Source organism: Cydia splendana, chromosome 15, assembly GCF_910591565.1.
Source record: "Cydia splendana chromosome 15, ilCydSple1.2, whole genome shotgun sequence".
NCBI lineage: Eukaryota > Metazoa > Arthropoda > Insecta > Lepidoptera > Tortricidae > Cydia > Cydia splendana.
The window spans coordinates 9,036,035-9,050,857 of NC_085974.1; the positions used below are offsets into that span (position 1 = coordinate 9,036,035).

Below are 14,823 nucleotides of genomic sequence, written 5' to 3' on the forward strand. Positions count from 1 at the left end.
AGAGTAACTTTGGTATAATAGCAGTCTACTTGGATTTGTGATGTCGGTCTATGTACGGTTATAATATTTGCGAGGCGCCCCAACCAGAACTGAAATTATCAAATTAGTTTTGCAGAATGCTAATACAGTTCTCTACCAAACTTCTTTTCCCGTATTGACTAGTTTTTTTGGGAATTTTCAATCTTTTTTCCATAAGGTACCTTTTCTACTAAACTCTGAGACGACATTACTAGGCTTATAACTAACTTATAACAAAAATAAAAACAGGTAAACAAACGTTACGCATTAAGGTTTCAGATCACACAATAAAAAAAAATTGAGCATTTTTTCACCTCTTTACAAAACATTTAATATCTCCGAAACTAGAAACCCTCATAAGGTACCTTTTCCCGTGGAACGTCACATATTAAATTAAATTGGCGAAGTTTGACGACAAAGTTTTAATCAAATTTTAGGTTCATAATTATTGTTCAGGATTATTTGAGCTTATCATAATTGCGAGTTTGGGTCTCTTCAGCAGTCGACAGGTAAAATAATATATGAGATTTCAACCTTACTTTTAGGACCTATACAAAGTATAACATGTACCTATGTCCCAAAAGTTTTACTGCTTGCTTTAAACATAATATCTGTAGCCATAAGGATTGGTTAATCAAAATTAGAATAAGAACATAATCTGAAGGGGTTTATTTTTAATTTGCTTAGGTCTTGAAGTGTATGTTGATTCGGCTAGAGAAAGCGACAAAAGGTGGCCTAGCTATAAATACGACATAACGTGGCTAATAATAAAATATCGACAATATCGCAAACTGTCAGGCCGATTTTTTAATTTCGATCACTCGATTTCGTGTATTCCCTTTAATAATATCTCCACTACTAAATAGGTAGGTAAATTATGACCTAGGTACTTAATTACTTACCTTAAGACGTACGTGACAATCAGACCTGCTAGCATGAGTTGCGTTCTCGCTTCTCGCGCGCGACTCCATAGTCTCCATACATCAAGCGCGACTTCAAGTATGGACTCGCGCGCGAGAACGCAACTTATGCTAGACCGCCTGGCAATACAAACCTAATTTTGTGACGACGCCTATTTGTATTTACAAATACTCACCAAATACTTAAACCCTGTTAAAAAATTTGTAGGTACCTATTATTTAAATAATTAAAATAAATAAAGGTAAGTATAGCAATGTGTGTAATCATTGGACCGATTATATTATGGGCTCGGGCCCGGACGCTCCATACGTGCCAGGATCTATGGAAACGGAAAAGGGATGGGGCAAATTAGTACCCAGGGTGCCTAGGGCAGTGCTTATTGCTAAGTATGTCGCGTCCGGATTGCGGTTTCGAACTGTAGACGGTTCGGTTAGTACCTAGTACCTGCTACCGGAGCACCTACCTGCCCAGTGCGATTACATAACAAGGGAGCAGCTATGGAGACCAAATATTACATGGTCCGTCGACTGGTGTTGCTCTTGGTAGGTATAATAGGTTATATAGATGGGTAGGTTAGGACCTACCCACATTTTTCTTGACACTGCACATATATTATATAATGTATGTTACGTACCTATACAGGATACATTTAGGTTTGTACATAAGACTTGTGCGGTAAATTCCAATCTACCCTCACCTGTCTTGTTTAGGTGCTAGTGCTAGGTCTGCTAGGAGGGTATTCCAAATTTGTTCAATTATCCAAGTGAAAATTACCCAAATTCGTAAATTGATCCTGATTTTTAAATTATTTAAAAGTAAGGTACCTACCTAACTACGACTGTCTAGAATTATTTAAAAAGTAAGTAAGCTGTTGTAAAGTATGTATTCTATAACGTTACCAATATACCTACCATAACAAACGTACTCATAACTGTGATTCGACGTAGGTACTTACCTATGTTTAATAAAGATAAGTTCATTGACCCCGCCTAGTCAATACAATTATTTACAAAGCCTACAACTACAATCAATTCAATTATCATTATCGCATTCAAATGAATTCATTAGTGCGATCCCTTGTCAGTTTTTTTTATTTTGACGCGCGTTGCATCTTTGGGACGCGAGCGCAACCGGCGAGGCACGGATCGACCAATCAGAGCCCCAGTAGTTTCTCAACCGCCGTCGAGTGCGCATGTGTCGGTCGCGGACTCGCGATGTTCGAACATCGTACGCGCGGACATTCCGAATTTGAATTACGAATCGATTAGTGACAATGTGAATGCTTGTGGGATTGTTGTTTATCGTCTCTGTATGGTGTTAACGGATTTTTGATAAATGACGTTTGTGTTGCATCTATAAACTCGAAATATTTGGATTTTACTGCCATGGTGATTGTTGGTGTTTTCAACAGGTATTGTTTATTTATTTTCTTCGTTTGTGTATTTGCATGTTATGTATCATTTGTTTATTCGTACGTTTGTATTGCTAAAATTAATATTATATGATATATCCAATTAAAATATGTACAGCAATAGCCTAGATTCGATAGACAAATAGGTAGACTACTAAGACTAGACACTCATGTTTTTGTATGGTTTTTGTGTATAGATAGTTCTGTTGCGTTACCTACCTACCTAAATTGTTAGCATTTATCACAGGTAAATATTCATATTTCACCAATTTATATGTAACTACGTTAGCGTATGAATACTTGGATTCATTAAATTTACTGAACACTCCTGTTCAAACATTATTACGTTAGGGTAAAACGCCCAATGATTGGCACCTGAAAGCCACCACTAGCCTCTGCTTGGAATAAGTATAAGCGACATAAACGTAGGTAGAGGTTTACAATCAATAGAGGTTTATTTACCCTACATGTTAATCACGTAATAAATGCCCACTAAAATTGAGATTCTGGTCAAGTCCCAGGACCGGTTTTTGGGTGAAAAAATTAAATCGGCTCGCTCGTAGGTAGCTTCTAGTGATTAGTTGAGGTTTCTAAAAAACCCTTACACTCGCAAGTCCCCCCGCAATCCTGCTAAAGAACCAAAAATCTTGACGTATGGCAACCCTCGGTGTACCAGACAAAATCAAAATTCTTATGTTAAGTGTAGAGCCCGCTTAAAAGATTATCTAATAAGATTATAACGTATTCTGTACCAGCCCATCGGTGTAATCGTTCCGTCTGATCAGTCCCTGTGGATAACCATGTAATGTGTTACGATTCTGCCCACATAATATAGCTAATAAGGCAACATTGCTTCATCAATATCATAATATAAAAACTTTTTACCTGTTTAAGAAGATGTTTGGTTAAAGGTTTTTAGATTGTAAACGATTTAACTTGTAGCTGTATCAATCGATAGGGACTAGGAGACAATGCCACTGAAAACATGGTCAAAAACTGTATCTCTTAGGTACCTACCTCTTACAAATAGGTATGAAATCAATCAAAGCAAATGTTATAATTTCTTAAGAGATAATATCACTATTAGTCAACATACAACAACAAATAATATTAAAAATAACAAACAAACAGACAACTTGTACTTACCTACATACTTAAACCTAAAATTCTTTAGACATGGAAAAACTGGAAAAGTCTCTAGAGGTAGGTAAGTACCTATGTGTCAAAACAAAAAAATATTATTCTTAGGTATAGGGTCTCCTAGAGTCGAAATCCTACATAATTAAACGTTTAACGATTTGATTTAATTTCTAAGTAAATAGACTTTAATAGACTATAAAATAATCTGGACTGCACCTGCTGTTTTTTGCAGTAAAAAATGTGAGCGCACCAATAAATTAATTTGGATGCGCCTAATTAGACACTTTTCTAAATTGCTTACCACGTGACAGTTTAACGGCGAAGTAGTTAAATTAATTTGTTTTAAGATCCTCTGCAACAGCTTTCTCTTAATGTAAAATTCTATTGTTTTAGAAAGAAAGAAAGAAAGACATTTATTGTAAAAACCTTCTACATACAGCGCCACTTCAGTTACAAAAAAGAGAGAAGAACTTACTCACTAAAACACTTAAAGCTAGATACAGGGTAATTGTTAAAGTAAATGTTACACAAAAATAGACAAGTCCACCAGCAAAGTGAAAAATAAAAGAAAAAAAAGGAGTAAGATAACTACTAAAATAAAACTTGGCGCCGCTATAGTGGCTACAAAAGGACACCACTCAGCATATGCTCTGGTATAAATACCACAACGCTGCAACAGCCGTTTTCTGTGGAGCCCCAGGACGGAGGGTAGTTTAGAACTTATTACCTAACGGTAGTGGCAACCATACAATATTGCAGAAAGGAAACAGAAAAATAAACATAATCATTTGAAAAATATTAAAAATACAAAAGTTTTAAAAGTAGGTACTTACCTAACAATTTATTTAAAACCGTTAATGTCAAGTTAAAGATACCTACATTCCCACTTCTGTTGTTTTTATTATACCTACTCTTATGTGAAACTAATACGTATGTACTAATAATTATTAATATTTAGCCCCCATACGGGCCCATTTCTCGAATGATATTATTCTAATATTACTTATTAGTGTGTTGTCACTTGTGATGACAACCCAAACGATTTGACAGTTCGTGAACTAATAATATTAGCAAAGGCATATGTAACTTCGTATAAGATGAATAAATTCAAAGGAAAAAACGTGCCTCGGAAATCAAGAAAAAGTCATTCTCGGATATATGGCGCACACACCTTTGGCCTATGGTCGGCTAGATGGCGTGACGACACCGTTTCATATTTAACAATTTTAACACATAGATATCAGTGAATGAACATGGGTCAAAATGATATAAAAATAATAAAATCATTTATCCATATATATACTTTTTACGTTACCATATACATAATTTTATACGTTTTCATTTTGAGTTTTAGTCGTGTGTCGATAGATGGCAGTAAATTTACTGTGACTACAAAACTTACTATGACAGGACCCCTCTATACTATCTATTCTCTTTGATATTAGTCTAATGCCCTTTGAGAAATGGACCCCAGTACACCAACGGCAACTAAAAGTATTAGTGTCATTTTTGTTGCTCTTATAGGAAATCTGTGACCTTGATTTAAGTAGGTGACCAACATCCATAGGTTCAACGGTCAATACTAGTAACGTGATCACGCAACAAGAGAAAATTAACGACAATGCAAGTTCCATGAGAATCAAATTACATACGTATGGCAAGTAATCGATGGTTAGATTCCTTACCCCTTTCTTCCCGGTTCCCATGACTAATCATAATCAACGACTTCCTACCACCAATTTGACACGGTAGCTCAGTAACCAACATTTCGTACCACCTGTCAATACGTTCGTGACGAGCACCCATCACTTTCTTCCGTTAAGCAATCGGCATATCGCCGTCACACTTTGCCGCGTACGATACTGTTTTGTTTTTTCTGTCCCTTTTTTCATCCGCAAACTCTTCCTCTTTGGAGTAATTTAGAAATGAATAAATCATTATCAACGTAATTAAATGGTAATTACGTATTTACACTAGTATTAGGGTTGTTATTTGCTTAGCAACGTTTTGTTTCCGATTACGCGCGCGAAATGGAAACCGACTGATCTTTGAATATGCATGTGCACGCATGACGCTCTGCAGCTGCGAACTTCCACAAAGAGGTATTGCACACGGTCCGAAAACAGGAACCGAATCGCAAAAAAACCAAACAAATGTAGAAAAAACGTAAACTGTAGGTTTTTCTCATTTCTTTAAACCCATTTTGCACAGGCACGTACCAAAACTTACTTCGTTTTTGTGTTGCGGGTTTTTTGTAGACAAAGAAAATACTAACGTTCCTATTAGGAATGCATTTACCTCAATCACAATCGCAATGCAGCAAGGCAAATACAGTAAGCAATTAGAAGACTCGATGTACAATTTTTTTTATTTGTACTGTATCGGGTTCGGGTTCGGGTTCGAGTTTGAGCTGTATTTTAGTTCAAAACCAAGACTTTAATTCAATGACATCTTTGGATTAGGAATTTTGTACTTAAAACCTCACTGCCATCTCCAGTATGAGCTCGAGGCCTGTCTACCTAACTGCACTGTTGCTTCTAATGTTTCTTGCATCAAACACCGACCTAATCTAACTCGACTCGCTTGACTAGGCTAACGCTGCCCCCTGGCTGCTCACAGACCGAACTAACTCACGCAAACATCAACTCATTCGGCCGACACAAACTGTTTAGAACTTTAGATAGTCCGACACCGTTCTCAACCTTATCAAAATTTCAAGTACCTTCGTTAAATGATAAATAAACAATCAGAATGATTGATTGCGGGTTCTGGGTCAATTTCAACTACCTATTAAATTTCATATTGCGCTATCTAGTTCCGTTCCTGTTTAGTAGGCCGCGTAACTCTATATCTGAGGAAATTTAGAAATTGTGGTTAATAGATAGAGGGATATCCTGGCAAATGGAACGAAATTGCTCCTAATTCAGGCTTATTCATTACCGTACCGTTTCAGCTAGACTTTCATTGGCGTTACTTAATCGCTATTTAAATTCAACTCCCGTAGCCGATAATCTCTATTGGGCCTTATGGCTTATATTTTGTAGATTATGATTGCGGGCGATCTTACTCCCCGGCCTGCGGCTGCGGTGCGGAAGCCCAAACCATCCAGCATATAATCCAAGACTGCCCTATAACGCGCTATGTCGCCGGTCCTCCCGAAGACCTGATCACCCTGAGCGACGAAGCCATAAAGTGGCTGAATGGTCTTAGTGTAGACATCTGATTGTACATATTTGTTTCTATTTTTAAAATATGTTTGCCATACGATTAAATAAATAAATAAATTGCGGGTATTCTTACATTGGTCAATTCTGACCCATATAAGAATAACAAAGTTTCGAAAATAAAAGTGAAAAATGAAAAATGAAAAAATATTTATTTAAGATAAGTAGGTACAATAAACTTAAGTAAACTATATTTACAGACTTATTCACTAATTTATTATGTATGTAAAAGGCCACAAAGTATCGTTAATATATTATGGGGTGACGGTGTCAAATATTGGGATTACCTTACCTGTGTTATTACGAGAATTTATTATTTTAATTGTTAGGCAGTTAAATTAATATAATTCTAATAAGGAGATTAATAAGGAGAGCCTGCTTGTATGGTTAATGAATGTTACGTGATTCAAAGTTCTCTTTAAACCATAGTACGCTGCACTTATTAAGTAATTGCGCGAGTGTAACATCAAAATAATGCTTTAATTGCCAATTATATTTTAAAAATTAAAATATATTTTTATTTATGTATTAGTAACATGAAACTTCATATCAATTAGATCACGAGTGCAAGACGTAAATTCTAACAGGTAACTATAATGGATTTCTAAATTAAATATGCTCTCGATGTTTGCTCACTACAAATCTTTCTAATATAAATAGGGCCTGTCCAAATGCCTTACGAAATTAAAGATGTATAAGAAACTAAACAATTGTACTCAAATAGTGCATATCTGCCGATAAATTTATGCCAACATAGGTACTTCAGTTTAACGTCTTGTATGGCTGGGCATAATTTACCAAGGTTTTATTTTTATTAAAATTATGCAGTGCAGCCGTAGAATTTTTGTCCAAATATTAATTCTCTTTCTTAAATATCAGATTTCATAGTTAAAATACCTTGTTTCCCCTGTAGATAGTGTAAACCCTCTAGCGATTATCGTTCCGATACACAGTCGCGTCTGCCACAAATACGGTAGTTTTACTCCATTTGTCTTTGAATGGACCAATCACGGCATTCACTCACCTCGTCCCCCGCTCCCCTGTATTTTTGGCAACATCGGTTTCATGAAAAATTTGCTCTATACTACTTCTTTTGAAACTAGGTGTTCTGTGTTCCGATATAACGAGTAAGTATATTGATTTGCGCATACTTGACCTTAATATAGCAGGTATGTTAAAATCACACACGTATATTGTATACTCGGCTTAACACAAAAGGAGTGCCGCCTCGTTTACATGTTTCCTCTGAATCTTAAGAGGAAACCATTGTTCCTAACGTAATTTGGCGTGAAGCAAAAAATGCTTTGCATTGCATTAAAATACCAGCGATTAATGGAAGAGAAACGGTTCTCAATCGTTAATTTATTCTGAATAATTATACAAATTTTGCAATACCTAGCTATACTAAGTATTGTAAATTTATTGGAAGACTCATTACTAGTATTAGGGTAAAGTTAGCTATTCCCGACATCTAGCCAAAAACCAGCGTCCTTATAATAATATAACAGGTAATTGTGACCATCTCGTACTGAGTGCCAATGAATGGGTATATTACCCTACTCTATGAATTCCATAATTAAACATGACAGGATCAAAAACAAATAGAGTTATAATTTAAAATGTTCCTTAATTAAACCAAAAGCATCTGGCGCGGCTTCCCATAATTATAGCATTAACAAGGTTAGCTCGTATTCACAATTCAGGCCATTTATCAAATTTTAATCTCCTAAGATTTAGTTGTGAAGAACAAAAACACAAAAAATGTATCAAACAAAAGATAAATTTGTTAAAAAGGATTTGGGAAACTAGTTAGAAATGCTAATGTAATTATGTTGTATAGCAATTATCCACTTGTAACAATTGGTGGTGTCATGTGAATATTTCTAAGTTTGAATGGATAGAAGTTGGATAACAATGACAGTGCCGACGGATGGCTTTATCCACGTCACAAAATATCCGTCACTTTTTAACAGAGCGCGATTGAAAGTGATGGATACCGTTTTATCACGCTGTCACGAAGAGAAGAACGACCATCATATCCCTGGGGGCCTAGGCAAAAAGACAATCGTTGATACAAAACGCCATTCGAGACTTAAATAATGAATTAGAAATATAGACATACGTGACTTTTCGTAGCATCTGCCATCCCGATACATTTTTTCCTTTTGTTTGGTGTTGTCGATGTGTGATTGTCATCTTGGCTAGGCTCTCTGTACTGAACACTATTGAGTTGAGAACATTTAGCTACATATGTTAAGAACTAAAAACTTAATTTATATTCGCCAAATCCGCTATAACTACCAAAATACCTTATAAAATGATTTTAAATAAATTTTCGTTTTCAAGATTATTGTCGTTTTAGTCTGTAAAGTTGCCTGAAAAATAACGAAATTTGATTTTATGTTTTGTTTCTAGATATGCTAATTAGCTCCAACCTATTTAAATATAAACCTCACTTCACTTTTATTGACAAACTCTTGCTCCAACAATATCTCAAAATAACCTGCAGAGAGAAATGAATGCATTCTTACTTTTCTAACCTTCTTGGGTCAGTAAACAAAAACTCGGCTCGGCTACTTTGACCCGAGACTTTGACTACCTACCTGGAAAGGGGGCAGCGAAAGTGAACTTACCCTACAAGTTCTCTCTCCGCGTGCTACGGTGAACGTTATTCAAATAGGCTATTGAACGAGTGAACTTCATCATTGGGCTATTCTACTGTGCCAAATTGATACCTACTCAGGTTGTGTTAAATACTCACCATACCTACTGAATTCCATGCGAATGCAAATTTGTGGAAAATCTGACGTTCCATCATTACATTACAACCGGCAATAGTAGTTCATGTCCAATCTCAGTCGTATTTGATCTTTGTATAGATCAATGAAAGGACTCAATTTTATATTGCTGGCGCAGATAGGCACCTAATGGCAACGAAGGACGTGGCTCCATTTCTTAAGACGAAACGGGAGCTGAGCTAAAAGTCAATTTTGAGATTTCAAGCTGAATATACCCGTCGCTCTGACGGGGCGTGAGAGACTGTATTTGTGTGTGTAATGCACGCACACAGATGCGTACGCTTGCACCCGCGCGCGCCTCATTGCCGACAATTTGCAATGTTATTTTTCGTGCGTTACTGCCACGAGGCGTTCACTTATTACTTACTGTGTTGCGATTGAATTTTTTGGCCCGGCTTACGTTTACGGAACTCGATAATCTTTCTACTACTGTGACTTGGCTTTGTTTACTTTACTTTGCTGATCAGCTTATTGTTTTGGACTCCGTGAGTTGTGGTTACCTATTGGACCGCACGCAATTCATCTACCTTTATTCAAGTAATTAAGCGTAATTAGCCGAAACCTTTATAAGAGTGTAATTCATAAGATATAATTTATGTACTGGTTTGCTGTTAGCTTTTAATTGTATCACTTTACATACGTATATATGTTACTCAAATAACTAACACGGTTACACTGTTGTAAGAACATTATTTTTCAGGTAGGCCTTATTATACCTACTATAGGCCTTATTACCTCCTCGTACCTTAGTAGTAGTAGTACTACTACGGAAATTGATTCAAAGACTCAAGACTGACTTAAGTGGCAGTAGGGTGTAGGGTTTTTTCTAGGCTTAATGAGTTCGCTGAAGCTTATTTTTTATACTTAGCGCACAGAACCACTAGTTTAACAGTATCAGCTCTAACCACATGTCACCATTTTGTCCTTTACGTAACAAACTCAGGGGCCCAGAATATCCGATGTACCTATCAAATCAAGGTTCTGTACCAAATAAGGCCCGGTTATTATAGTTCGTTATTTTTTAGCATTAGAAAGAAGGTAAACAATCATGACGTGTCTTTTTATTAATAATTATTGAAAAACGCTTTCAAAAATTAGTTTATATTACTTATGAAAGCAAAAGAATATAAAAAAGTATATGATTAATACATACATACATACATACATACAATCACGCCTATTTCCCGGAGGGGTAGGCAGAGACCACGGATTTCCACTTGCTACGATCCTGACATACCACTTTCGCTTCCTTCACATTCATAACATTCCTCATATACGCTCGCCGGTTTAGGGTGCTCTTGCTCATTAATATGATTAATATGATTTGTAATTCTAACATATTTGCTATGACTTATTTTTCAATGGTAATTTTTAATAAGACATGTCAAAATCTGTTACCTTAATGCAAAAAAAACGAACTTTAAGCGTGCTAACTTTCAAAATTTCATTTTTTATAAGATAGTATAAGTAGATGGGCAAAAATTTTGCGTCCATGTCCACCAGTGAGTAAGTGATTGAGATACCTAAACATTTAACTTTATAATGTAAAATGATATAATTTACTAACCTACTCGTTTAATTTCAGGTAGGTTGAATAAGGAACCAAGTAACCATGGGGAGGAGCAGTATTTACTAACATTTTCTTTTTGGGTCTTCAGAGTGTATCGTTTCCTTTTTTTTGCACATATTACACTTAAATATATATTCTCTGTGTAAACCCTTACGTCTTTCAATGACAAAGGCAAGATCAGCAAATGTACAATTTGTATGATCGTGCCTGATATTTGAGATCACAGAAAATAAATATTTTAAATCCACTATTCTGCGACCTTCTAAAATTTTGTTTTATCATGATTCATGATCAAAAAGCTCGGATTCAATAGTCATATCAAACGTCGATTATGCAGTTGATGATGAGCTTGCATTTTCTACCATTGGTGCTGCAAATGCCAATGCAACCGGTGGCGATAAACTTTGCCCTCTTGTAAAACAAATTACTATAGTGATTGTGTCTAGCAAAAGGCCAAAATTCGGTTTACTTTCCTGTTTAAAATATTACTAATTTATTCATATTTCAGATTAGGTACATAGGTAACTGTCTGAATGTTACAATGCCAGCTGGCAAATTCTATCACATTTGTTTGTTTGGTAGTCATGGTAACATTCACTTACATTGATATCCTTATTAAGATCTGTATCTTATTATCCAGACCTTAAAATATTGCCACCGTTGCCCTTTAAAAAAATACTGTTTAAATAATTGGCTACTCAAACAATGCTTCTATAGTATAAATAATGACTACACAAAAATGGGTAGTATTGTATATAATGCACGAAATAAGGCCCGATTCTTAAGCGGGTTTAAATTTTGAGGCCATGTCCGCTAATACTATAGACAAAATATCAAGTTTAATAAACACAAAAAAAAACATTGATGGGCCTTATTTTATAATTTAGGCCTTACTTTGTAATTTAAAGTAGAGTTAGGCCAAGAAAAATCTATAGCGATTTTGATAGAACACGCAGTGCAAGTATTATTTCAAACGTCGCTTCTATGAAATTATGACATATAAATAACACTTGCACTGCGTGTGCTATCAAAATTGCTGTAGACTTTTCTTGGTCTGACTCTAAAATATTCTTTATTACACCACAAACATAAAAACAAATTTAAAAAAAACCGGCGAAGTGCAAGTCGGACTCGCACACGAAGGGTTCCGTACCATTATTTATAAAAACGGTCACCCATCCAAGTACTGACCCCGCCCGACGTTGCTTAACTTCGGTCAAAAATCACGTTTGTTGTATGGGAGGCCCCACTAAAATTTTTATTTTATCCTGTTTTTAGTTGTGTTGTTATAGCGGCAACAGAAATAAATCATCTGTGAAAATTTCAACTGTCTAGCTATCACGGTTCGTGAGATACAGAGATACAGACGGACGGACGGACAGCGGAATCTTAGTAATAGGGTCCCGTGTTTTACCCTTTGGGTACGGAACCCTAAAACCGATTTACAATGTAGATAAAGGTAGCAACAGGCGGTCTTATCGCTGTTAGTTCTTATTCTTCGTTTGTTTAGCATTAGAGTGAAGGTGACGTGTCTTTTTTAAGCATGCAATCGTATAATTATTTAGCTTTTTTTGTAATAGTTATGTACTTAGTGGTTAATATTAGTATTTACTATTTTTTTTTCAATAATGCTTAAAAACGAAGTATAGACATGACAACCAAATATTAACGCCATTGTAGGGCAGGATATACAGAACATGAATCATTTGTACTGTCACGCTCCGTGATTGTTGAGCCATTTAGGGTTCTAGCTAAATTGGACATTCCATAGAGCACGAGTAAGTATGGAACAACAAATTCAGCTAGGACCCTAAATTGCTCGACAATTACGAAGCGTGCCTGTAGGTAAGTACCTAAAAATTTTGTTAACCCATTTTAACCATGCAATAAAATATTTTTGATTTTGATTTCTAATTTCAAATATTAGAATCAAAAAGTTCATAATAGATTGTATATCATAACTACAAAAATGTGTTCCCTACTCTCAACCCAAAACCCCTTGTATCTTAGGATCTAGATATTTTCACACAAGACGGTTTATCGATAACTTCTTACATCACTAGATTATCGACATTAAATGTCGACTATTGCCCATCACTTTTCTGGCTGTGTACGTATTTAGAAACTTGACTCCGCCCCTAAAATTAGTGCGATAGGGACAACTGCAGCTGCGGCGAAAAATCCTGCGTAAAAATGACAAAAATCGAGGTTTCGTAGTCCTCTTTTTCCTCCCCCAAAACTTAACCAATCGTAACCAAATTTGGAAATCTAAATGATTATGAAATTATCTGTGTCGGACCGTTTTGCTTTTTTGGCTAATTGATATCAGTTTTGAATACCACGCCTCTCATTGCGGCATAGTCTGTTAGGCCATTTTGGCCGTTTTTGAAGGGCTCTAGCGCCTTAAAAAACAAAAATATCAAAAAAAGCAAAACGGTCCGACACAGATATTGACAATATTAATCTGTGTTGAAAAAATCATTGCTCTAGCTTCAAAAACCACGGAGGAAAACGAGGACTACGTTTGTATGGAGGAATGACTACTCCTGTTGGCTCTTAACTGGTTTTTGCCCTATTCGTTTGTCCAATTACGCTGCACCTAAACGAGGTAATGGGTTTAGAACTTCATAAATCCAAAAGCGCTGTCCATCCGCAATGAATCACCACGTCTTCGCCCACAGGCGTATTTACCTCTCGAACTGCTCTTGATTTACAAGGCCAGTTGCCATTCAATAATTAACCTTTTTGTGTCCGTAATAAGGTGCAGCACAGGTAATCTGCAGGACCGTATTTACTTCGAGGTCGTTCACTGCACCCACTTAAAAGACTTTGATTCATGATGTCTTGATAGAGAGACCATAATATATTTGTCGCATGGACTTAGTTCATTCTTATCGTGAATCTATTATTCAAATTTACTTTTTATGTAAAACTCTGAGCAAAAGATTTGGCGAACACACACTTTCTTCCAACATTTCATTTTCCATTATTCAGTGTCATAATAAACTTATTGCTTGCGACTCTTGCAGATGATTTAATGGATAAACATTGAATGATTCAATATGATCGCTGCACGTAGGTACAATTAAACCTTGAAAGTATACTTTCTGCTCGATTGATTCGCCGTTCTGCACAATAATATTTTCCGTCGTCGCACACTCTAGGTATGCTTTTGTTAATCATTCACGTAGAAATCGGGCCAATTAGGTCACATACTTAATGAGTGAAGTCTTATACACAAGCATCCACTGGGACTCACACCTCGAACAAGAAAGTCACCTCTGTTCCACTTTGCGAAGTGTCTCCAATTAGAATTAACATGGCCAAGAATCGCTTTGAGAGGCCACAATAACAACTCCAGTCGTCATTCCCCTAAGTTGATTTCAAAGACTATATTCCACGGAAATCCCTGGAGCAATTTCGCTAATAGTGTACCCCAATTTTGTTAAATATGCTTCTCAGAAATGCGCTCGTTATAGGCGCCTCTCCTACCTCTGGCTACCGAGTTTAAGATGGATAACTAATTCGAAATTAATGGAGGTTCCTCCAAATTTCTCCGTTCGTCTCGTTTTATTTTTAACAGTGCAGTATGCAGATTAAAGAGAAATGGATGGACGCAATTATGTTCGTAACCTTTGAAAAAAATTTGCTCGCTTTTATGTGCAATTTTTCGCAATCTACCGCAAAGCGGTTTGATACTTAGTAGTCTTAGTACTATTATAACCGCAGAAGATTATGGTG

The 14,823-nt window shown here is 36.1% G+C and overlaps 1 protein-coding gene across 6 annotated transcripts in view; it reads left to right on the top strand.

The window, feature by feature from the left end:
* Positions 1-14,823, top strand: part of LOC134797524 (rap1 GTPase-activating protein 1) — a 432,711-nt gene that overhangs the window by 212,106 nt on the left and 205,782 nt on the right. For 3 of the 6 annotated variants that reach the window (XM_063769787.1, XM_063769790.1, XM_063769793.1), the window contains exon 1: positions 2,121-2,350. The exons of 2 other annotated variants lie outside the window; for them this stretch is intronic. Coding sequence is in view for 1 of the 4 variants with exons in the window: in XM_063769793.1 (XP_063625863.1) it covers positions 2,325-2,350 (26 nt within the window). In the remaining 3 variants the exon portion in view is untranslated. Of the gene's footprint in view, positions 1-2,120; positions 2,351-14,823 lie in introns of those variants that run through there. One more of the 6 variants, XM_063769791.1, reaches the window with a different exon arrangement.